Source organism: Callorhinus ursinus, unplaced genomic scaffold (assembly GCF_003265705.2).
Source record: "Callorhinus ursinus isolate GAN/ISIS: 27379988/994484 unplaced genomic scaffold, GSC_fseal_2.0 scaffold34, whole genome shotgun sequence".
NCBI classification, from domain to species: domain Eukaryota; kingdom Metazoa; phylum Chordata; class Mammalia; order Carnivora; family Otariidae; genus Callorhinus; species Callorhinus ursinus.
The window spans coordinates 11,365,949-11,392,206 of record NW_027397096.1 but is presented as its reverse complement, the minus strand read 5'-3'; the positions used below and the strand labels follow the sequence as shown (position 1 = coordinate 11,392,206).

Sequence of the window (26,258 nt, the reverse complement as noted above, 5' to 3'; positions counted from 1 at the left end):
CAACATTTTTCCTCTCTGTTCTTCAAATTGGCCCCAAACTGAACTGAAATCTCAGGCTAGCCGAGCTACACATTATCCCTTACTCATCACCTACCAAGTTTACTACTTTTAATGGAAATATTTTTGGGCTTGGGTTTTAACATACTACTCCAAATCAAGTAAATCTCCTGCCTAAAAGAGAAATAGCTTGTTCATCTGGCCCACTTAACTCTGGTAAAACTATCACACTCACCAAACTCCAGGCAGATGTGAATAAGAGCAGCCTCAGGCAAAAAGGCCATTTTCTCCTTTTACTGTTATCAAAACTCTAGAATCTTTACATGTTTATCATTTCATTCTTAGTTTTTGGTCAATATCCAGAGTCCCCAAATAGTAATTTTTGAAAATTCTTTCAAGTAATGTACTTATTTTCTAGGGAGAAGATTTGCTTACCTCTTCACCATAACTGATAGTCATTCCCCAATCATCAGTAAATTTATACATTGAAATCACCCATTTAATACATTTTAATAATGTATAAATTTAATGCTCAGTAAGTTTATACAACTGCATAACCATTACCACATTCTAGATATAGAATTCTTCCATCACCCAAAAAATGTCTTCATATTAACCCTATGGTAGATCTCTAACCTTAAGCCCCAGCCAAACCCTATGTATATTTTATCTTTTTTGCCTTTTCTAAAATTTTGAAAATTTTTCATGTAAATAGAATCATGCAGGGACACCTAGGTGGCTCAGTTAGTTAAGCGTCTGCCTTCGACTCAGGTCATCATCCCAGGGTCCTGGGATCGAGTCCCACATCTGGCTCCTTCCTCAGCGGGAAGCCTGCTTCTCCCTCTGCCTGCCACTCCCCGTGCTTGTGCTCTCTTTCTCTGACAAATAAATAAATGAGATCTTTAAGAAAAAAGAATCATGCAATTTGCCTTCTATTTTCTTTCACTTATATAATTTTTATAGTCCAACCATGTTGTTTCAGGTATCATACATTTCTTTATATTGCTGAGTTGTATTCCACTGTATGGAGGTATCTCACAACATGTGGGTTCACCCACCAATTCTTGGCAATTTGGATTATTTCTAGTTGATTACTATTATGCATAGTCTGTTATGAATATCTATGTATACATATTTTTGTGAACATGTTTTTATTTCTCTTGGGGAGAGACCTAGAAGTGAATTTGCTCAGTGATATGATAAACATATGCTGAACTTTTAAAGAAACTAACAGTTTTCCAAAATAGTTACATCCTTTTATATTTCCACGAGTAAAGTATGAGGTTTCCAATTTCTCCACATCCTTTCCAACACTTTGTATTTACTCTCTTTAATTATGGGCAATCTACCAGAGGCAGAAATCAGAATGATGGTCACCAGGGACCGTGGGGCAGGGGGTTGGGGAGTTACAGTATAATGAATCCAGATGATAAAAAAGTTCTAGAATGGAGAATAGTGACAGTTGTATAGTACGGTGAATATACTTATGCCACTGAATTGTAAACTTAAAAATGGCTAAATGTCAAATTTTATGTTATGCACATTTTACCACAACTGGCAGAAAAACATGCATTGTAAGTTATTTTTCTAACCTTTCTTTTTAGTTGTTCGATTGACTTTCTTTTTTTTAAATTATTAACATATAATGTATTATTTGTTTCAGGGATACAGATCTCTGATTCATCAGTCTTATACATATTAAGTGAGAAAAATAAGAAAAGGAAAAGAAGTCTTATAGGAGTAGTCTCCAGGAAAGTGTGTTAAACCAAGTTTGTTAAATATACTAAGGGTTTGCTCTGGGATATATGGTATATTCACATAATTGTAGAACCATCACGACAACCAAATCTAGAACATTTTCATCACCAAAAGAAACCCCATAATCACTAACAGTTTCCCCACATTTCCCCATTTCTTCCAAACTCCCAGCCCTGGGCAACTATAGTCTATTTTCTCTTTCTATTGATTTGCTTCTTCTGGACATTTCATATAAATGGAATCGTACAACATATACTCTTTTGTGACTGGCTTCTTTCACAAAGCATATTATTTTCAAGACTCATCCACATTGGAACATGCTTTTTATTGCAGAAGAATATCACATTGTATGTATATGCCACATTTTATTTATCCATCTACCAATCAGTTGATGTACATTAGGGTTGCTCCTACTTTTTAGCCATTACAAATAATGCTGCTATGAACATTCATGGACATGTATTTTCATTTCTTTTGGGTATATCTGGAAGACAAATTGCTAAGTCATATGGTAACTCTTTTCCAAAGCACCTACACAAATTTACATTCCCACCAACAACATATGAGGGCTCTCATTTCTGCTTATTGGCCCTTGCCACAAACAGAGCTCTCCCAGCTTCTCCCGGTCAACAGCAGGGACCCGTTGGGACCCGTGGATTCCGGGCCCCAACAGGCTTCAGAATAAAGTGGAGCCCAGGCCAAGATATGGCCCCTTCTACCTCTGGCCTTTGGGTTTATTTCCCAGTTTGGTGGGGGCAAAGAGGAGGGAAGTGGGAATGGTTGTGTGGGTGCAGAACAGTTATAAGTGTATCCATTGTTTACCTTCCTGATCACATGGCTCACTAGGGGCTGTGGCTGGGCCACTGCTGCCCAGCATCACAGGAGAGTACTACACATGTATCACTGAACTGGGGAAAATTCAAAATTCAAAGTACGGTTTCTACTGAATTTATATCACTTTCACATCATCGTAAAGTTGAAAAGTCATTAAGTCAAGATATTTTAAGTCAGGGAAAATTTGTATGTTTTATTTTTTTCTGTGAAATATTTGTCTTTTCCCCATTTCACTATTTTAACTCAATTTTACAAGATTCCCTTTCCTTACATATATTATAACCCTATATATCTTCTTCTCCAACATAATTAGTAGTTAGTACTCTATTTAATGGTACCAATATAGAAGCTGTCTAGTAAAAAGGCACATTAATCTCAGGGCACAGCAAAGCCTCATACCACTGTGTAAGATTCTTTGTATCTTCTCTTTACGAGCTTCACAAATACAACAACCAGATACTTTTGGAAGGATTCTCTCCATTGCATTATCACCTTACCTAAAACATCAAATTAGTAATAGAAAAGATACCCCAATACAATTGTCCTAAGACATGCACCTTTTACTCGCCGGTTAACTAAGCAGGCTGAACTTCTTAAGTATATGTAATAACAACTTGACTGTATTAAAATTCATCAAAGCACTTTAATTGATACAAGGTGGATAAGACTTTATCATGTGAACAAAAAGACAAAAACACTTCAGGAGCCATTAAATTATTATGAATAACAGCTGTACCCAGGGAAAGAAAGAGCTCAAGTTTATGTCATCATTCTGGAGCATTTTCCTTTGATTAGAGACTTTGCCACACTGCTAACTTCAATTATATAAATGTGTAAAGGCATATTATACCACTTAGTTTATCTTAGCCACAAAATGCTTTTAAATAAAACAAGTAACACAGATTTAAAAATGGATACGAAGTCAATCAAATCCACTCTTCCTTAATGCAGTTACCACACAATGATCCCGTCAACATAAAATCAAACTAATCAATTTAGCATTAGAAAGATGGTGAATCAAATTTTATATGATGCCACTGTAAACATGAAAATATCTTTATTAAAGCCTCAATGGATTTAAACAGCAAAAGTGAACATAATGTCAGCTTCAGCTCCTGAGATATATATGGAAAAAGAAAAACATTACAGCTAAGGTCAAATATCAGTTGGAAAGGGCTAGAAGTGATAAATCTATGACAATAACCCCTGAAGTCTTTTTAATACAATCCAGCATAACCTAAAAACAGCCCTGTACTCCAACTGAACTATGTATCAGAGACAAAAATGTCTTCTTGACAAAAAACAGATTCACATTAATAAAAGAAAGGAGGACAGTATTATACTCAGGAAATCTTGTTGCTTTAAAAAATATTTATAATTCTTTCAAAATGCACATAGCAACTTACCATTTATTGAACATCAATTTATTTCCTGCTTTATAACAGAACCTTAAAATCAATTAAAATTTCAGAACATTTTAAGTGGGAATGAAAAGAGATTATGATCTCAACAGATATAGAAAAGATAGCATTTTTCAGGTTGGGCAACACTTTTTAACTTTTAACTTTTAAAAGCTAACAATTCTGTAACACTTATTTCCTAATAAACAACTTTACTTGTTTCAAGTGTTAACAATTCCTTTACCAAGGAAAAATGAACTTTTGCAACTCCACAACCTCCAGTTCATTTCCATATTCGAAATCCGAGAATTCCATTTTAAACTTTAAAAAATAAAGAACGGGGGCGGGGGTGACATTTGATGACATAAGGCCTAATGCTATGCTTTTTAATATAATTAAAGATTTTCTTTTTACATGTTCCTACACTTAAATATAATAAAAAAAGTTGAGTTACACCTCTGTTTCATGAAAAATAATGAGATAACATTTTCTGCTTCTAAATGACTACAAATCTGTCTGTCAACAAATGGTAGATGCTTAACAGACTTCTTAGACTCACCAAACTCAACAATGTTGAGGAGGATTGTTACTATGCAGTAAATGTGGGTGGCCTTGGAGGTAAATTAATTAAGAATCAAAGGACAAAAGAAAATATTTTTTACCTTAACACTCATAAAACACTAAGGGTTTAAATATTTAATTCCAATTAAGAAAGAAAGTTAACATTTGTCTGTGTCTATCAACTTGAGCTAATTAACACAACTTAAAAAAAGTCATTAGTCAACTGAAAAGTTTGCTAGCACATCTTTAAAAAGAGTTTTAAACAAGAATACAAGCCTGCACTACAAGATATTTGGTGAACCACAAAGTTAACATGGGAGAGGTAGAAAATGACTATTATTCTGATTTCAAATAAAATACAACAGCTAAATTCAATAACCCAGAATTTCAAAGATTTTTTTTTATCTTTTCACTGCAGTAGAGTTCACGTGCTTTCGAAAGGCCACTTGATCTTACTACAGGAACCAGTACATGAATAGTGGTCAAAGGTAATCTTTCATGAGATATAGAACCATATATACTGGAAGCAGATTTTCTAAAAAGAGCATGCAATATTTAGGGTTAATACTTTTAAGACTCACATAGCTTCTAGACATTATGTTCTGAAAACAGAATTAAATATATGTTATAGATAAAATATTTTTTTAAAGGTTTTATTTATTTATTTGACAGAGAAAGACAGCAAGAGAGGGAACACAAGCAGGGGGAATGGGAGAGGGAGAAGCAGGCTTCCCGCTGAGCAGGGAGCCTGAAGCAGGGCTAGATCCCAGGACCCTGGGATCATGACCTGAGCCAAAGGCAGACGCTTAACAACTGAGCCACCCAGGCGCGCCGATAAAATAATTTCTATTTCACAAATGTTGCTCTACTCCTATACTATTCTAATAATCAATTTTAGGTTAGATTTTTTGTAGTAACGATCACAAACTATTAGAATTTTGAAATTAACTTCCCTTCAGAAATATATTTTAAAATTCAAGACTATTGATACAAAAGAAAATAATTTTTATGGGTGCATGAGGGGAGAAAACAAAACCCAACAGGTTTCTCGCCAGCAAGATTTACATTATGTCACATATTTTTCCATATTTATAATCACTCCTTCTAAATGTTTCTGCGTTATCTGAAGATATAGGATTTGATAATATGCATTACCATGTATGTATACTAATATACACTTTGCGACTTTGAGAATTTTTTCATACCTATAAATGTGTAATAAAATTTGATATTATTTACATTATTGTCAATTGTAACCATCATAATTCATCAATAATTTTTTGTTTTGTTTCTATTTAATATTTTAAATTAAATTAGATGGTAAGTATGCTCACACCGTTTTCTTCTCAATGACAGTGATTTTTCTGCATTGTTTACTAATGTGTCTCTTTTTTAATCAACATATAATGTATTATTTGATTCAGAGCTACAGGTCTGTGATTCATCAGTCTTGCACAATTCACAGTGCTCACCATAGTACATACCCTCACGGATGTCCATCACCCAGCCACCCCATCCCTCCCACCGCCCTCCACTCCAGCAGCCCTCAGTTTGTTTCCTGAAATTAAGAGTCTCTTATACTTTGTCTCCCTCTCTGGTTTCGTCTTCTTTCATTTTTCATTTTTGCTTCCCTTCCCCTATGATTCTCTGTGTTGTTTCTCAAATTCCTGATGTCAGTGAGGTGTAACTCCTATCACTTCTCTTTCTCTGACTGACTTACTTTGCTTAGCATAACACCCTCTAGTTCCATCCATGTCGTTGCAAATGGCAAGATTTCATCTTTTTGATGGCTGCATAATATTCCATGTATATACATCTTTATCCATTCATCTATTGATGGATTAGGCTCTTTTCATAGTCTGGCTATTGTGTACATTGCTGCTATAAACATTGGGGTGAACATGCCCCTTTGGATCACTACATTTGTATCTTTGGGGTAAATACCCAGTAGTGCAATTGCTGGGTCATAGGGTAGCTCTATTTTCAACTTTGTGAGGAACCTGAATACTGTTTTCCAGAGTGGCTGCACCAGCTTGCATTCCCACCAACAGTGTAGGAGGGTTCCCCTTTATCCGCATCCTCGCAAATATCTCTCATTTCCTGACTTGTTAATTTTTGCCATTCTGACTGGTGTGAGGTGGCATCTCATTGAGGTTTTGATTCGTATTTCCCTGATGCCAAGTGATGTTGAGCACGTTTTCATGTGTCTGTTGGCCATCTGGATGTCTTCTCTGCAGAAATGTCTGTTCGTGTCTTCAGTCCATTTCTTCATTGGATTATTTGTTCTTTGGGTGTTGCATTTGATAAATTCTTTATAGATTTTGGATACTAGCCCTTTATCTGATATGCCATTTGCAAATATCTTCTCCCATTCCATCAGTTGTCTTTTGGTTTTGTTGACTGTTTCTTTTGCCGTGCAGAGGCTTTTTATCCTGATGAAGTCCCAATAGTTCATTTTTGCCCTTGCTTCCTTTGCCTTTGGTGATGTTTCTAGGAAAAAGTTGCTGCAGCTGAGGTAGAAGAGGGTGTGGCCTGTGTTCTCCTCAAGGATTTTGATGGATTCCTGTCTCACATTTAGGTCTTTCACCCATTTTGAGTCTTTTTGTGTGTGTGCTGTAAGGAAATAATTCAATTTCATTCTTCCTCATGTGGCTGTCCAATTTTTCCAACACCATTTGTTGAAGAGACTGTCTTTTTTCCATTGGACATTCTTCCCTGCTTTGTCGAAGACTGGTTGAGCATAGAGTTGAGGGTCCATTTCTGGGCTCTCTATTCTGTTCCATTGATCTATGTGTCTGTTTTTGTGCCAGTACCATACTGTCTTGATGACTGCAGCTTTGTAATAGAGCTTGAAGTCCGGAATTCTGATGCCACCGACTTTGCTTTTCTTTTTCAACACTCCTCTGGCTATTTGGGGTCGTTTCTGGTTCCATACAAATTTTAGGATTATTTGTTCCATTTCTTTGAAAAAAGTGGATGGTATTTTGATAGGGATTGCATTAACTGTGTAGATTGCTTTCGGTACTATAGACATACAATATTTTTTTCTTCCAATCCATGAGCATAGAACGTTTTTCCATTTCTTTGTGTCTTTCTCAATTTATTTCAGGAGTATTGTATAGTTTTCTGAGTGCAGATCCTTTGCCTCTTTGGTTAGATTTATTCCTAGGTATCTTATGGTGTTGGGTGCAATTATAAATGGGATCGACTCCTTAATTTCTCTTTCTTCTGTCTTGTTGTGGGTATATAGGAATGCCACTGATTTCTGTGCATTGATTTTATATACTGCCACTTTACTGAATTCCTGTATGAGTTCTAGCAGTTTTGGGATGGAGTCTTCTGGGTTTTCCACATACAGTATCATATCATCTGCAAACAGTGAGAGTTTGACTTCTTCTTTGCCAATTCGGATGCCTTTTATTTCTTTTTCCTGTCTGACTGCTGTGCCTAGGACTTCTAGTACCATGTTGAATAGCACTGGTGATAGTGGACATCCCTGCCACATTCCTGACCCTAGGGGGAAAGCTCTCATTTTTTTTCCCCATTGAGAATGATATTTGCTGTAGGTTTTTCATAGATGGCATTTATGATATTGAGGTATGTACCCTCTATCCCTATACTCTGAAGAGTTTTGATCAAGAAAGGATGCTGTACTTTGTCAAATGCTTTTTCTGCATCTCTTGAGAGGATCATATGATTCTTGTTCTTTCTTTTGTTAATGTATTGTATCACGTTGATTGATTTGCGGGTGTTGAACCAACCTTGCAGCCCAGGGATAAATCCCACTTGGTCGTGGTGAATAATCCTTTTAATGTACTGTTGGGTCCTATTGGCTAGTATTTTGGTGAGAATTTTTGCATCTATGTTCATCAAGGATATTGGTCTGTAGTTCTCCTTTTTGATGGAGTCTTTGTCTGGTTTTGGGATCAAGGTAATAGTGGCCTCATAAAATGAGTTTGGAAGTTTTCCTTCCATTTCTATTTTTTGGAACAGTTTCAGGAGAATGGGTATTAATTCTTCTTTAAATGTTTGGTAGAATTCCCTTGGGAAGCCATCTGGCCCTGGGCTTTTGTTTGTTGGGAGATTTTTGATGACTGCTTCAATTTCCTTAGTGAAAATAGGTCTGTTCAGGTTTTCTATTTCTTCCTGGTTCAATTTTGGTAGTTGATACATCTCTAGGAATGCACCCATTTCTTCCAGGTTATCTAACTGGCTGGCATAGAGTTGCTCATAATATGTTCTTATAATTGTTTGTATTTCTTTGGTGTTGGTTGTGATCGCTCCTCTTTCATTCATGATTTGTTGATTTGGGTCATTTCTCTTTTCTTTTTGATAAGTCTGGCCAGGGGTTTATCAATCTTGTTACTTCTTTCAAAGAACCAGCTCCTAGTCTCGTTGATCTGTTCTACTGTTCTTTTGGTTTCTATTTCATTGATTTCTGCTCTGATCTTTATGATTTCTCTTCTCCTGCTGGGTTTAGGCTTTATTTGCTGTTTTTTCTCTAGCTCCTTTAGGTGTAGGGTTAGGTTGTGTATTTGAGACCTTTCTTGTTTCTTGAGAAAGGCTTGTATTGCTATATACTTTCCTCTCAGGACTGCCTTTGCTGTATCCCAAAGATATTGAACAGTTGTGTTTTCATTTTCACTGGTTTCCATGAATTTTTTTAATTCTTCTTTAATTTCCTGGTTGACCCATTCATTCTTTAGTAGGATGCTCTTTAGCCTCCATGTATTTGAGTTCTTTCCAACTTTCCTCTTGTGATTTGAGTTCTAGTTTCGAAGCATTGTGGTCTGAAAATATGCAGGGAATAATCCCAATCTTTTGGTAGCAGTTGAGACCTGATTTGTGACCTAGGATGTGATCTATTCTGGAGAATGTTTCATGGGCACTAGAGACAAATGTGTATTCCGTTGCTTTGGGATGGAATGTTCTGAATATGTCTGTGAAGTCCATCTGGTCCAGTGTGTCATTTAAAGTCTTTATTTCCTTGTTGATCTTTTGCTTAGATGATCTGTCCATTTCAGTGAGGGGGGTGTTAAAGTCTCCTATTATTATTGTATTATTGTCGATGTGTTTCTTTGCTTTTGTTATTAATTGCCTTATAATTGGCTGCTCCCATGTTAGGGGCATACATACAATTGTTAGATCTTCTTGTTGGATAGACCCTTTAAGTATGACATAGTGTCCTTCCTCATCTCTAATTATACTCTCTGGTTTAAAATCTAATTTTTTCTGATATTAAGATTGCCACCCAGCTTTCTTTCGATGTCCATTAGCATGGTAAATGGTTTCCCACCCCCCTCACTTTAAATCTGGAGGCGTCTTTGGGTCTAAAGTGAGTCTCCTGCAGACAGCATATGGATGGGTCTTGTTTTTTAATCCAATCTAATAGCCTGTGTCTTTTGATTGGGGCATTTAGCCCATTTACATTCAGGGTACCTATTGAAAGATATGAATTTAGTGCCATTGTATTGCCTGTTAGGTGACTGTTACTGTATATTGTCTCTATTCCTTCCTGGTCTATGTACTTTTAGGCTCTTTCTTTGCTTAGAGGGCCCCTTTCAATACTTCTTGTAGGCTCGTTTGGTGTTCACAAATTCTTTCAGTTTTTGTTTGTCCTGCAAGCTTTTTATCTCTCCTTCTATTTTCAATGACAGCCTAGCTGGATACAGTATTCTTGGCTGCATATTTTTCTCGGTTAGCGCTCTGAATATATCATGCCAGTCCTTTCTGGCCTGCCAGGTCTCTGGATAGGTCTGCTGCCAATCTAATATTTCTACAGTTGTAGGTTGTAGACCTCTTGTCCTGAGCTGCTTTCAGGATTTTTTCTTTGTCTCTGAGACTCATAAGTTTTACTATTAGATGTCGGGGTGTTGACCTATTTTTATTGATTTTGAGAGGGGTTCTCTGTGCCTCCTGGATTTTGATGCCTGTTTCCTTCCCCAAATTAGGGAAGTTCTCTGCTATAATTTGCTCCAATATACCTTCTGCCCCTCTCTCTCTTCTTCTTCTGGGATGCCAATTATTCTAATATTGTTTCATCTTATGGTATCACTTATCTCTCAAATTCTGCCCTCGTGATCCAGTAGTTATCTTTTTCTCAGCTTCTTTATTCTCCATCATTTGGTCTTCTATATCATTAATTCTCTCTTCTGCCTCATTTATCCTAGCAGTTAGAGCCTCTGTTTTTTATTGCACCTCATTAATAGCCTTTTTGATTTCAACTTGGTTAGATTTTAGTTCTTTTGTATCTCCAGAAAGGGATTATCTAGTATCTTCTATGCTTTTTTCAAGCTCAGCTAGTATCTTTTAATCATCATTCTGAGCTCTAGTTCTGACATCTTACTAATGTCCGTACTGTTTAGGTCCCTGGCAGTCAGTATTGCCTCTTGTTCTTTTTTTTGAGGTGAGTTTTTCCGTCTTGTCATTTTGTCCAGAGGAAAACAGATGAATGAGGGAACAAACTGCTAAAAGGGTAACAACAACCCCAGAAAAATATACACTAAACAAATCAGAAGAAACCCAAAACCGGGGGGAAAAGAAAGGGGAAAAAAAAAGAAAGAAAAATTAATATGATCAGGCCAGTGAATAGAACAGAGCCACACACTAGATTTTGAGTGTACCTTGGTCTGTTAGAAGAAAGTGCCTTTCAAAATTTTAAAGAGAGGAAAACTTACATATATATAAAAATAAGGGTAAATATGATGAAGGGATGGAATATGACTGTAAAGATGAAAATTAAAAAAGATTTTAAAAAAGGAATTGATGGGCGCCTGGGTGGCTCATTTGGTTAAGCATCTGCCTTCGGCTCAGGTCATGATCCCTGAGTCCTGGGATCAAGTCCCACACTGGGCTCCCTGCTCAGCGGGGAGTCTGCTTCTCCCTCTCCTTCTCCCTCTGTGTTCTCCCTCTCTCTCAAATAAATAAATGAAATCTTAAAAAAATTTTAAAAAAGGAATTGATAAGATGTTGGTTGAAAAAGGAAAGAAGAAAAATTCAACTCAAAAATTAGAAAAAGAAAAAGAAAATTTAAAAGATTAACTTTGAAAGACTAAAGAATCACAGGGAAAAAGCCATGAATTCTATGTGCACTGGAGTCTTGCAGTTCTCATTGATTGGTAAACTTGGTCTTGGCTGGATGTTCTTGCCAATCTTCTGGGGGAGGGCCCTGTTGCAGTGATTCTCAAATGTCTTTGCCTGAGGCAGAATTGCACTGCCCTTGCCAGGGGCCAGGCTAAGTAATCTGCTCAGGTTTGCTCTTTTTAGCTTTCCCTGCAAGATTTCTGTACAGCTTTCGAGGACGAGAGTGAAAATGGCGGCCTCCCAATCTCTGGTCCCAGAGGAGCCGAGAGCTCAGGGCCCCACTCCTCAGTGAGCCCTCAGAGAAAAGCAGTCAATGACTCCTGTCTCCCTGGTCTCTGGCTGCACTCCGTGCTCACCTGGCCTGTGACCAAGCATTTCTAACTCTGGCACCTGACCCCGTTTGGAGTCTTCAAACCCAGCAGATTCCTGAAGTGCTCTCCCATGCCGCTCCTCCCAGGGGAAGAAGGGGAGTCTCCCCAGATCTGCGCTTGTTGGGTCCCTGCTCGAAGAGTAGTGGCCCAACAGTGCCACGGATCACAGTTTATGGCAACCCTGAGCCGAGAACCCACTCCTTGGCTCCATCTTTGCAGCTCGCTTCCCCGCCCTGATACCTGGGAGCTCTGCCACACTCAGGCACCCCCAGTCTTTCTGTGATCCCCGAGGGTCTGGAGTCCCAATGAGGGTTCCACCCCCCCACCCCACCCCCGCTTAGCCATTGGAGTGACATCCCTCAGCAAAGCAGACTTCTAAAAGTTCCAATTTTGTGCTCCACTGCTCTATCACTGTAGCCAGTAGCCAGCTGACGGAGGCTCCCTCCCCGCAAGGTCTATCTTCCTGAATATCGCCTTGGATTCACTTCTCCACAGGTCCTACCTTCCAGAAAGTGGTCGCTTTTTGTTCATAGAATTGCTGCTATTCTTTTCTTCGATCTCCTGTTGAGTCTGTAGGTGTTCCGAATGGTTTGATAACTATCTAGCTGAATTCCTGGGACCAGAGGAAATTTAGGTCTCCTACTCCTCCTCCATCTTGCTCCTCTAGTCAATAATTTTTTAAATTCCCTCCAAAATGTGGAAGCTCCTATTGACTGCTTCTATGAGCAAGCCTCTACCTTAAAAATCAATTATTAGGGGCACCTGGGTGGCTGAGTCGTTAAGCATCTGCCTTCAGCTCAGGTCATGATCCCAGGGTCCTGCAATCAAGCCCCACATCGGGCTCCCCTGCGGGGAGCCTGTTTTCCCTCTCCCACTCCCCCTGCTTGTGTTCCCTCTCTTGCTGTGTCTCTCTCTGTCAAATAAATAAATAAAATCTTAAAAAAAAAATCAATTATTAAAGGATGCCTGGGTGGTTCAGTTGATTAGGCATCTGCCTTCGGCTCAGGTCATGATCTCGGGGTCCTGGGATTGAGGGGCATCTGCTTCTCTGGTCACGGGGGCATCTGCTTCTCCCACTCACTTGGCCCCTCCCCCTCAACTCATGTGCTCTCTCTCTCTCAAATAAATAAAATCTTTTAAAAATCAGTTATTAATCTTCTGATATAGGTTACAACAAGCATCATTTTTTTTAAAGATTTTATTTATTTATTTGACAGAGAGAGACACAGCGAGAGAAGGAACACAAGCAGGGGGAGTGGGAGAGGGAGAAGCAGGCTTCCTGAGGATCAGGGAGCCTGATGCGGGGCTCAATCCCAGGACCCTGGGATCATGACCTGAGCCGAAGGCAGACGCTTAACAGCTGAGCCACCCAGGTGCCCCAGAACAAGCATCATTTTTTAAAAAATCATATTATGAACAGAACAGTATAAAGAGATATGTAATTATTTATTTGTGAAACAAATGTTCTGATGAAGAGATAACAAGAACTCCTTAGAACCTCAATTTTACCTTCAGGTTTGAAACATTAATAATGTTTGAAATAACAGGTTTTAACATGTTACTCATCATTTCTTGAAAAAAGAATTCTAATCTGAAATAACCTCAGTTGCTAGAATTCCAAATTAATAATCTCCAAGGCCAAGTGCATTTGGCTGTTCTTGATCACAAATGATATTCTTAGTCACCCCATCCTTTGCAGGAAAAGGACATTACCTATATCAGAAGTTCTTACCTGACCCTCTCCAACTGTTTCAGTGTCAATTACTGTGATGATGCCTGGAACCAAAGGACTCCGCCTGGAATTACTATGGAGGGCAACATCGTCTTCGGTCACACCTGAAGGCAGTGTGCCTGTCAGCTGAGTCACCACTTTCCCAACCATTGTCAAGCCAGTTTTCAATGTCTATACAATGAAATGTAAAACATATGACTTCACATCAGTATTTGGATTCCAAACAGAAATATGCATCTCATTAATTCTCCTACCTTTTAAATTCCTTATTCTCTTACAAGTCTATATATAGCAGTGACTGTCACAGAAATTCAGTCTGACTTTTCATATGATCTTAAATTTTAGTTAGAAAATCAGTATTAATTTGAGTGAATGCTGTCAGTAGAATCCCCAAAGTCTTTATAGTGAGAATAAAGCCATAAGCAAATAATTTTTTTAAGCCATAAGTAAATCATTAAAGAGCTTTGTTTCACATGAGGGAACAATTATATTTTTATTTAAAACAAATATTTCTTCTTTTCCCTCTTCTTAATGCATATAACAATGGCAAGATTTCATTCTTTCTGATGGCTGAATAATATCCCATTGTGTATATATACCACATCTTCTTTATCCATTCATCAGTCAGTGGACATTTGGACTCTTTCCATAATTCAGCTATTGTTGATAGTGTTGCTATAAACATCGGGGTGCATGTGCCCCCTTCAAATCAGAATTTTTGTACCCTCTGGGTAAAAACTTAGTAGTGCAATTGCTGGATCATAGGGTAGTTCTATTTTTAACTTTTTGAGGAATCTCCATACTGTTTTCTACAGTGGTTGTACCAGTTCACTTTCCCAACAACAGTCTAAGAGGGTTCCCCTTAGTCCACATCTTCACGAACATCTGTTATTATTTTTTGGAAATATTATAAATCTAATTTTAAATCTATTTCTTAGCATTAAAAAGACTTACCAATGGTAGAATGCCATTCTACCAGTGGTAGAATGAAAAAGACTATGCTTCCAAAGTAAATATATAATACGTTGTTATATAATATTGTGCATCAAGATCAGGCATGTAGATACCTATTCCTATGCCACAGCCACACATCACACATGGGCCAGACAAGAGCCCCACATACTCCCATGTCATAGCCATAGCCCTACCAGAGTAGGTGGGCAGACAGGTGCAGCTCACACAGGAGATACCCCTTGAGCTCCTGGCACTGGTGGCTAGGAGGAATAAGTGCTTCTGAGCCCCACAAGCTATCTCCTACAAAGGCCACTCCTTCAAGACTGCTAGAGGTAGCTGATGTGCCTAATACATAGAAACAAACACAGAAAGGCAAAATGAGAAGACAGAGGAGTATGTTCCAAAGAACAAGACAAAAGCTCAGAAAAAGACCTTAATAAAATGAGATAAGAAACAGAGTTCAAAATAATGGTCATAAAGATGCCCACCAAACTCAGAAGAATGAATGAACACAGTGAAAACTTCAACAAAATGAGAGAAAATATTAAAAAGTATCAAATAGAAGTTACAGAGCTGAAAAATATATAAACTTAACTGAAAAATACCCTAGAGGGGTTCAACAGCAGACTAAATGAAGCAGATCAGTGAGATAGAAGGCAAACAATGGAACTCACTCAAGACAAAGGAGCAAAAAGAATAAAGATTTAAAAAATGAAAACCTTGGGAGAACGTCAAGCAGAACAACATTCACATTATAAGGTTCCCAGAGGAGAAGAGAGAAAGGGCCAGAAAAATTATTTTAAAAAAATAATAGCTGAAAATATCCCTAATCTGGGGAAGGAAACAGGCATACAGGGGGGAACCTCAGAGAGTTCCAAATAAGACAAACCCAAAGAGATCCACACTAAGACACATTATAATTAAAATGGTAAAAGTTAAAGAGAGAATCTTAAAGGCATCAAAAGAAATACATACAAGAAAATGATATAAGACTATCAAGATTTTTCAGCAGAAGCTTTACAGGTCAGAACATGACCAGCATGACATATTCGAAGTGCTAAAAGGAAAAAACTTCCAATCAAGAATTCTCTACCCAGCAAAGTTATCACTCAAGAATTGAAGGGGAGGACGCCTGGGAGGCTCAGTTGGTTAAGCGACTGCCTTCAGCTCAGGTCATGATCCCAGAGTCCTGGGATCGAGTCCCACATCAGGCTCCCAGCTCAGCGGGGAGCCTGCTTCTTCCTCTGACCCTCTCCCCTCTCATGCTGCTTCTCTCTCTCTCTCTCTCTCTCTCAAATAAATAAATAAAATCTTAAAAAAAAAAAAGAATTGAAGTGGAAATAAGAATTTTCCAGATAAGCAAAAACTAAAGGAGTTTATCATTGCTAAAATGGCCTTACAATAAATGTTAAAGGTACTTCTTTAAGCTAAAAAGAAATATTTAATATTTCCTAACAAGGAAACATACAAAAGTAAAACTCTCATTAGAAAAGATAAGTCTATAGTACAGACAGTGGATCAATCACTTACAAAGCAATTATGAAGGCTAAAAGAGAATAGTAGTAAAATTAAAACTATAGGGGTGCCTGGGTGGCTCAGTCGTTAAGCATCTGCCTTCGGCTCAGGTCATGATCCCAGGGTCCTGGGATCAAGCCCCACATCGGGCTCCCCTGCGGGGAGCCTGTTTTCCTTCTCCCACTCCCCCTGCTTGTGTTCCCTCTCTCGCTGTGTCTGTCAAATAAATAAATAAAATCTGGGCGCCTGGGTGGCTCAGATGGTTAAGCGTCTGCCTTCGGCTCAGGTCATGATCCCAGGGTCCTGGGATCAAGTCCCGCATCGGGCTCCCTGCTCCTTGGGAGCCTGCTTCTCCCTCTGCTTCTCTCTCTCTCTCTCTCTCTCTCTCTCTCTCTCTCCTCCTCTGTCTCTCATGAATAAATAAATAAAATCTTAAAAAATAAATAAATAAATAAATAAATAAATAAATAAATAAATAAATAAAATCTTTTTAAAAAATTTAAAACTACAATTAAGGGATGCACAAAATAAAAGATGTAAAGTATGACATCAACATTACCCTGATACCAAAAGCAGATAAGGACACTAGAGAAAGGGATATTACACGCCAATATCCCTGACAAACATATATGCAAAAATCCCTAACAAAATATTAGCAAACCAAATTCAAAAACACATTAAAAGGATCATACACGATGATCAAGTAGGATTTATTCCAGAGATGCTAGGATGGTTCAACATCCACAAATCAATGTGGTACACCATGTTAACAAAACGAGGGATAAAAATCTTATGATCATTTCAATAGATGCAGAAAAAGCATTTGACAAAATTCAACCTCCATTTATGATAAAAACTTTCAACAAAGTGGGTATAAAGGGTACATACCTCAACAAAGACCCTGTATGATAAACTCATAACTAGTATCATACTTAATAGTGAAAAACTGAAAGCTTGTCCTTTAAAATTGGGAACAAGATCAGAATTCCACTTTCTCCACTGTTATTCAACATAGCATTGGAGGTCCTAACCACAACAATCAGGCAAGAAAAAGAAATAAAAAGCATCCAAATCAGAAAAAGAAGTGGTAAAATCATCACTATTTGCAGATACACAGAAAACCTCCATCAAAAAACTGTTAGAACTAATAAACAAATTCAGTAAAGTTGCAGAATACAAAATCAATATACAGAAATCTGTGGTGTTTCCATACACTAATAACAAACTATCAGAAAAAGAAATTAAGAAAGCAATGGCATTCACAACAGCATCAAAAAGAATAAAATACCTAGGAATGAATTTAACCAGGAAGGTGAAAGCCACATACACTGATGAAAGAAATTGAAGAAGAAGAAACAAATAAATAGAAAGATAGTCCATGTTCATGGATTGGAAGAATTTACACTGTTTCAATGTCCATACTACCCAATGCAATCTACAGATTCGATGCAATCCCTACCAAAATTCCAGTGGCATTTTTAAGTAGTAACAGGAATAGAATACAAGGCAATACTGGATGGTGGTTGAAATCAGGCTTTGGAGATAGACAGTCTAATTGAATTGAAATATATATATAATATATATATAATGGAATACTACTTAGCTACACAGAAGAATGAAATACTGCCATTTGTGACAACATGGATGGACCTTGAGGTTATTGGGCAAGGGAGATAAGTCAGACAGAGAAAGACAAATACCATTTGATTTCATTTATATGTGGAATCTAAAAAAACAAACAAAAGAATATAAAAACAAATTCACAGAGAATGGATTGATGGTTACCAGACGGGAAGGTGACTGGGAGGTGGGCAAATGGGTGAAGGCAGTCAACTTGATGGTGATGAATGGTGACTAGACTTTTGGTGGTAATCATTTTGTAGTACATACAGATGTCAAATTATAATGTACACATAAAACGTATATGTTATATACCAATTTTACCTCGATTAAAAAAAAAAAGATTTGGCATGTGGAAATACAGTCTCCATCCAAGATACCAATTACTAGATGAATAAAACATCACAAAAGATTAGCTAAGAAGGTTCTTTTTTCTCTGGTAACAGAAAACAATTCAGCATAATGCTTCTAATATACTATTTCAATTAAAGACAACTTAAGATGTTTTATAATTACGTTTTAGTTCCATTTCATTCGAAGCAAATAGACAAAACTAACTCATGTGAGTTTTTTCTTTTATGCGAATCTTATCTGATTACTGCTATTTGCATTAACAAACAACAATGTTAAAGTAATGGGTTGTTGTGGGGTTTTGTCCCACAAAGAGAAAAAAGCTAAAAGAAAGAGAAATGCATGTAATTCATAAATACCTAAAAAAGATTTAACCAGCAGAGTGAAAAGAAGTAATCTAGATTACATGGACATATCAAAAATTATGTAGAATACACACATTCAGAAATAATTTTTTTCCAATTCTCAAATTGTGAGAAAAATTTTTTATTAAAATACTGCAAACTAATCTTTAATGAAATGACTCTCTCTTTTCAGAATAATCATGGAGAATATGCTCACCTATATTCTGGCATATGCTACAGCTAAATTTTAAAATGAAAATTATTACACATGTGGTATTTCAAATACTGTTTCATAAAAGATAGGCAAAGAAGGTACTTTATAAAGGCCTAAATGTGCTTTAAGCAACAATTAGATTGGAATTAATAAGGAAATGTATTTTCCAAGGAAATTTTCCATTAAGACACCATATAACTAACACTAGCAATATACATATTTTACTGTAGCTATGTCCCGTGGAATCTTTACTGTGAACTTGTCAAGGCTCCTAACATAAATGATCTCTACAGATTTCTTCGAACACCTCAGGTTTATAGAAGAGAAAATTGAGGCTACAGAAGTTAAGTAAAACAGCAGCTCAAACAGCTAACCGATGACAAAGCCAGAATTCAATCAATTCAATTCAATTAGACTATCTCCAAAGCCTGATTTCAGCCACCATCCAGTATTGCCTTGTATTCTATTCCTGTTACTACTTAAGATCTCACACTTCATGAATTCAGGACACCAACGTATGGGGGGGCAGGGGAGGGGGGAATAGGGAAAAATGAAGACTATAATAGTGTGTCCTAATAAATACTTAAATAAAATGACCATCAAAGCCATTTGCTGAACTCAAGCAAAAAGATATAACTTACTGCTGACTGAAACCATGAAAAAGCCACAGATCAATTGTAACTCTTCTGTTTAGCGCTAAAAACTCAAACTGCAGTGATTATAAAACACGCTAGCGTTCCTCAGTTAGCAGCCGAACATTTTTTTCAATAATTCACAAGCAATGACTTACACAAAGTCTGTTAGAGCGTTGTCAAGAAGGCCTCTGAAGGACCAACAAAATCAGGCGCCACTGTGTATTGATGTCAAAGCTGGCTAGGAAGCCTGATTAACCTCTGAGATGCCTCAGCTGCAGTACTTACTCCATCAATGCTAATGGAGATGTTCCCACTTAAACAGAGCTATCCCTTTATCAAAGGAATCCGCCTTTCAGGTTTAAAGTCTGGTTGTATATCCTCCCCATTTGCCCTTGAGCCTATTATTTCATGCTTTTATATCAATGAATAGGAATAAAACTAAAAGAACTGGAGCACACAGAAAGTGGGAAGAAGTGTACCAAAGAGACCACAAGATAAAAGGAAAAGTCAATATAAGAGAACTAGGAAAAAAAACTCCAGAAAGGGGGAAAAGAGTAGTATATTTCACAGTCAAAGGCTCACATCACATGAAGAGTTATTGATAATTCTCACACACATATACCAAGAAAACTTACAACTACCATTTTATTAGTGGACAAAAATTTAAGCCCAAAACTTAACAGTCATCAAATCTGCACTTTGTACAATAAGTGACAAGACAGCACTACCTATCATAGCTCATTAACTTTCAAAATAAGGTACAATGCAGGGGGTGAAAGGGGTCCTGGAAGTTTCTTGCATCAGTAAAGACCTTTGCTTCTAGAAGAAATTTGTTTCCATGTTAGAATCAAACACACTGATAAGGACTAGTGTCCAGAAGAAATATATAATGTTATTCAATAGTGTTCACCTACCATATTTAGATACCTAAATCACCTCAGAGTAATTAGTCTTTTGATTAGATTTTAGCCAAAAGAGCCTGTACGTACCTGATGATTCCCTCGACATACCAAAAAGGATGAAGACCCGGTAAAAATTAGAAATAAAAAAAATCTAATTTGGCCAAAGGGAGAATATTAAATTAGATTGAGTGTCTTCACAGTCTGAGGTAGCTAAAAAGTTTATTATCCCGACAAATCTTAACAAGACTTATTCACAGAACTAAATTTTATCTTGTAGGAGAGCTGAATGTAAGGCTATACCAACTACATCAGATAGTCCACTCTGATCAAAAATTCAAATGATCATGGTACTTATTCTGTTCTGTGCAGACAGATTTGCCAAAGGGTCACTAGTCATCTTTAACTTTCTCATGTCATATCAGTTGTCTTCCCTGTCCATTAGCGCTAATGGTGCTGCTCTCACAAAAGCTGTTAGTTGTCATTAAGAAGTTATCAGATAACCAGGGAAAAAAGGAGGCATTTTTATTAAATCAATTTACCACACTGGCATTAAAACACATTAAAAGGAAAAATCAAATATGACAGATATATGGTAATTAGGAAATACGGACCAAGATTTTATAAATGTATCAAAATAATGCAATTTGAATTATTTCAGTATTAAACTTTTCCCCTTAGCACTGTCACAGAGAATTCATCACCATTATATTCTAAGGAAAGCCACATAAATTATTTGGAAAAGCAAAGGGAAAAATCTAAAACTATAAAGATTAATTTTAAGTGCTATCTGAAAATCCAGAAACTATAAAAAAGATTATTTCCTCTAAGGAGACTCAAGTACATATACAATTAATATATTTGTACTTACAACTATATGGTGAGACAAAAAATAAGAATAAAAATTTAATAATTAATCCTTCTATATAACAAAGCAGTTAACCTCTTAGGAGTCATATAAGCAGGTGTCATCAGTGAGAGAAAAATATTAATGATTACTCTTTGAGAAAAAGGGATTTAACAAGCAAAGTGAATATTTTAAGATTAGTATTTTCTTAAGGAGCACATACTACATGGCTTTTTAAACATTTTCATGTTATATCTCAAAAAATGTATTATCTAGAAATGATAAAAATGGTAAGAAATATCAAGAAATTTTATTTTCTATTTTCAATAATGGCAGGCTAGGCAAATCAGGTCAACCCTACCAAAGAAAACAAGTAGGGTAACTGGGAAGAATTTTTTTTTTTCAACTCTGCTTAAAGGTACTAAATATGTAACAAGATAGTAAAGAGTTACTAGATCCAAATCCAAAAGAACAAGAAAATCCAGACATGTGATCAGGAGAGTTAGGCCTAGATGCATCTCATGATTCTAGAGGAGGCTTCTAAGAGACTGAGTGGTGCTTTTGATGGACTTGTGGTACTAGGTGGTCATGTCCAAAGAAGTCTACCTGGTGACTTTCAAACCTCCATGTTTTTTGTTTTGTTTTGTTTTGTTTTAAATATTTATTTAATATTTTTCTTTAAAGATTTTATTTATTTATTAGAGAGCGAGAGAGAGAGAGAAACAGCATGAGAGGGGAGAGGGTCAGAGGGAGAAGCAGGCTCCCCGCTGAGCTGGGAGCCTGATGTGGGACTCGATCCCAGGACTCCGGGATCATGACCTGAGCCGAAGGCAGTCGCTTAGCCAACTGAGCCACCCAGGTGCCCTAAACCTCCATGTTTTTGGCTAAGACACAAAGGAATATACAATAGAAATAAGAGTAAACCTGTAGCAATCAGGATCTCATAGCTATTTCAGGTGAGCTTTATTTAAATAATTTAATTAACTCAATCCCTGAAATTGGAATTAGAGGACTGATAGTGCCACCAAACTCTGGTATCTCAAACTCAAAATTGTTTCTAGGATCACTACATCAAAAACTAAGGTGACTAACATAACATAAAAAAATAAATTCTGGCAAACAAGGAGTCAAGACATCATTAGTGACAACCAGCAAAAATACCAAACAATAAAAATACCCCCAAAAGAAGCCAGACACTGGAGTTATCGGAAACAGACTTTAAAATAACCGTGCTTAGTACATTTAAAGAGTTTGGTACTTTGAGAAAAAACTGAATTCAATGAACCAGAAACTATCACTATTTACTAAAAGATTTTATCAACGCATATGTTTGATTTTATCAAACCCTTTTTGTATATATATTGATATAATTGTTCTCCTTTTATTCTGTTCATGTAGCAAATGATATTCATTGATTTTGAGTAATAAACCAGCCTGTATTGGAATTATCCCACTGGACTGTGACATTATCCTTACAATATATGTTTAATTTTTTTCTGCTAATATTTTGCTTAGGATTTTTCATATTCATGAGTAAGACAGGACTATAGTTTTCCTTTTTCATAATGCTCTTGTCAAGTTTCAGTATCAAGGTGATCCTGCATCATAAAACAAGATTAGGCACTATTTGACTCTTTTATTCTATGGAGGAGTCTTTGTAATATTGCCATTGTTCACTCTTAAATGTGAGCATTCTCTGGAGGTTTCTAGGTCTGAAGATCTTTGGTGAGATTCTCTTCTTAGTAAACTTTTATATTCCCTTATACAGAAAAGTACAGGAATTATAAGTGTATATCATGATGAATTTTCACAAGTGAATATGCTAATAGAAGTATAATACATAATGTAATAGTAACAAAAACAAAAAATATATTTGTAATTACACTACTTAATTAGAGAAGTCATTTTGATGTACTTATCGTGGAAAACTACAATTACTTTATACCTCAGAAGGCTAATTTACCCACAAAGTTTCTTATATCTAATAACTTATTAGGAGAAATTATCATTTGGGAGGTAAAATCATCTCAACTTTCCAATCTTTCCTATATATAATATCCACACCTTGGAAGTGAAATGAAGGATCATTCTATTTCTGGGAAAATAATTAAATACTAAACACTAATACTAAATACCAAAATAATTTAATATTTTTAAAAGAAATGTCAAAATATTCATGCTAACACAAGAGTCCATAAGTACATAAACATTATATAAGAAAAATGTTAAAAAAAATAAGAAAAATGTTTTCAAAAATATTTCATGGCATGGGGCACCTGGGTGGCTCAGTCAGTTAAGCATCTGCCTTCAGCTCAGGTCTTGATCCCAAGGTCCTGGGATTGAGCCCCAGACCAGGCTCCCTGCTCATCGGGGAGTCTGTTTCTCCCTCTCCCTCTGCCCCTCCCCTTGCTCCTGCTCTCTCTCTCTCTCTCTCTCAGATAAATAAAATCTTTAAGAAACATTTCATATAAGTTACACATAAGATAAAAAAAAAAAAGCAGTATGTAGGGGAGCCTGGGTAGTGTAATCAATTAAGCATCCAACTCTTGGTTTAGGGTCAGGTCATGATCTTAGGGTCATGGGATCGAGCCCCACCTCGGGCTCTGCACTCAGCATGGCATCTGCTTGAGACTCTCTCCCTCCCCTTCTGTCCTTCCCCCCTCAAATAAATAAATAAATCTTAAAAAAAAAAAAAGAGGTGTATATGATTGGATTTAACTATCCAGTAAGTCCAAAAAGACTATCAAGAAATAGGTGACTTTACAATGGAAAAAGACAGTCTCTTCAACAAACGGTGTTGTTGGACAGCCACATGCAGAAGAATGAAACTGGACCATTTCCTTACACCACACACAAAAATAGACTCAAAATGGATGAAAGACCTAAATGTGAGACAGGAGTCCATCAAAATCCTAGAGGAGAACACAGGCAGCAACCTCTTCGACCTCAGCCGCAGCAACTTCTTCCTAGAAACATCACCAAAGGCAAGGGAAGCAAGGGCAAAAATGAACTATTGGGACTTCATCAAGATAAAAAGCTTTTGCACAGCAAAGGAAACAGTCAACAAAACCAAAAGACAACTGATGGAATGGGAGAAGATATTTGCAAATGGCATATCAGATAAAGGGCTAGTATCCAAAATCTATAAAGAACTTATCAAACTCAACACCCAAAGAACAAATGATCCAACCAAGAAATGGGCAGAAGACATGAACAGACATTTCTGCAAAGAAGACATCCAAATGGCCAACAGACACATGAAAAAGTGCTCAACATCGCTCGGCATCAGGGAAATACGAATCAAAACCTCAATGAGATACCACCTCACACCAATCAGAATGGCTAAAATTAACAAGTCAGGAAACGATGGATATTGGCAAGGATGCAGAGAAAGGGGAACCCTCCTACACTGTTGGTGGGAATGCAAGCTGGTGCAGCCACTCTGGAAAACAGTATGGAGGTTCCTCAAACAGTTGAAAATAGAGCCACCCTACAACCCAGCAATTGCACTACTGGGTATTTACCCCGAAGATACACATGCGGTGATCCGAAGGGGTATGTGCACCCCAAAGTTTATAGCAGCAATGTCCACAATAGCCAAACTGTGGAAAGAGCCAAGATGTCCATCGACAGATGAATGGATAAAGAAGATGTGGTATATATACACAATGGAATATTATGCAGCCATCAAAAAATGAAATCTTGCCATTTGCAATGGCGTGGATGGAACTAGAGGGTATTATGCTAAGCGAAATAAGTCAATCAGAGAAAGAGAAGTATCATATCTCACTGATATGAGGAATTTGAGAAACAAGACAGAAGACCACAGGGGAAAGGAGGAAAAAATGAAACAAGATGAAACCAGAGAGGGAGACAAATCATAAGAGACTCTTAATCTCAGGAAACAAACTGAGGGTTGCTGGAGGAGGGGGGGTGGGAGGGATGGGGTGGCTGGGTGATGGACATTGGGGAGGGTATGTGCTATGGTGAGCGCTGTGAATTGTGGAAGACTGATGAATCACAGACCTGTACCCCTGAAACAAATAATACATTATATGTTAAAAAAAGAAGAAGAAGAAGAAGATCGTAGAAAGGAAAAATGAAGGGGGGGATCGGAGTGGGAGATGTACCATAAGAGACTATGGACTCTGAGAAACAAACTGAGGGTTTTAGAGGGGAGGGGGTGGGGGGATGGGCTAGGCCGGTGATGGGTATTAATGAGGGCACATATTGCATGGAGCACTGCGTGTTATATGCAAACAATGAATCATGGAACACTACATCAAAAATTAATGATGTATGGTGACTAACATAACATAATAAAATTAAATTAAAAAAAAGAAACAGGTGACTTTACAGATGGCTAACAAACACATGGAAAAATGCTCAACATAACTCATCATTAGGGAAATACAAATCAAAACCACAATGAGATACCACCTCACACCAGTCAGAATGCCTAAAATTAACAACACAGGAAACAACAGGGTTGGTGAGGATGCGGAGAAAAAGGAACCCTCTTAACACTGTTGATGGGAATGCAAACTGGTGCAGCCACTCTGGAAAACAGTATGGAGGTTCCTCCAAAAGTTGAAAACAGAGATACCCTATGACCCGGCAATTGCACTACCAGGTATTTACCCAAAGAACGCAAAAATACTGATTTGAAGGGGCACATGCACCCCAATGTTTATAGCAGCATTATCACAATAGCCAAATTATGAAAAGAGCCCAAAATGTCCATCAACTAATGAATGGATAAAGAAGATGTGGAACAGGGGCGCCTGTGTGGCTCAGTCAGTTAAGCGTCTGCCTTCGGCTCAGGTCATTATCCCAGGGTCCAGGGATCAAGCCCCACATCGGGCTCCCTGCTTAGTGGGAAGCCTGCTTCACCCTCTCTCACTCCCCCTGCTTGTGTTCCCTCTCTTGCTGTCTCTCTCTCTGTCAAATAAACAAATAAAATCTTTAAAAAAAAAAAAAAGATGTGGAACATATGCACAATGGAATATTTCTCAGCCATAAAAAAAGAATAAATCTTGCCATTTGCAGTGAGGTGGATGGAACTAGAGAGAGAGGAAAGAAAAGAAAGGAAAGAGAAAGAAAGAGAGAAAGAGAGAAAGAGAGAAAGAGAGAAAGAGAGAAA

At 37.3% G+C, this 26,258-nt stretch overlaps 1 protein-coding gene across 1 annotated transcript in view; it reads right to left on the bottom strand.

The window, feature by feature from the left end:
- The window catches only part of BCAS3 (BCAS3 microtubule associated cell migration factor), a 574,861-nt gene that overhangs the window by 387,937 nt on the left and 160,666 nt on the right, over positions 1 to 26,258 (bottom strand). The window contains exon 12 of the mRNA XM_073879584.1: positions 13,737 to 13,907. Coding sequence (XP_073735685.1) covers positions 13,737 to 13,907 — 171 coding nt within the window. The remainder of the gene's footprint in view (positions 1 to 13,736; positions 13,908 to 26,258) is intronic.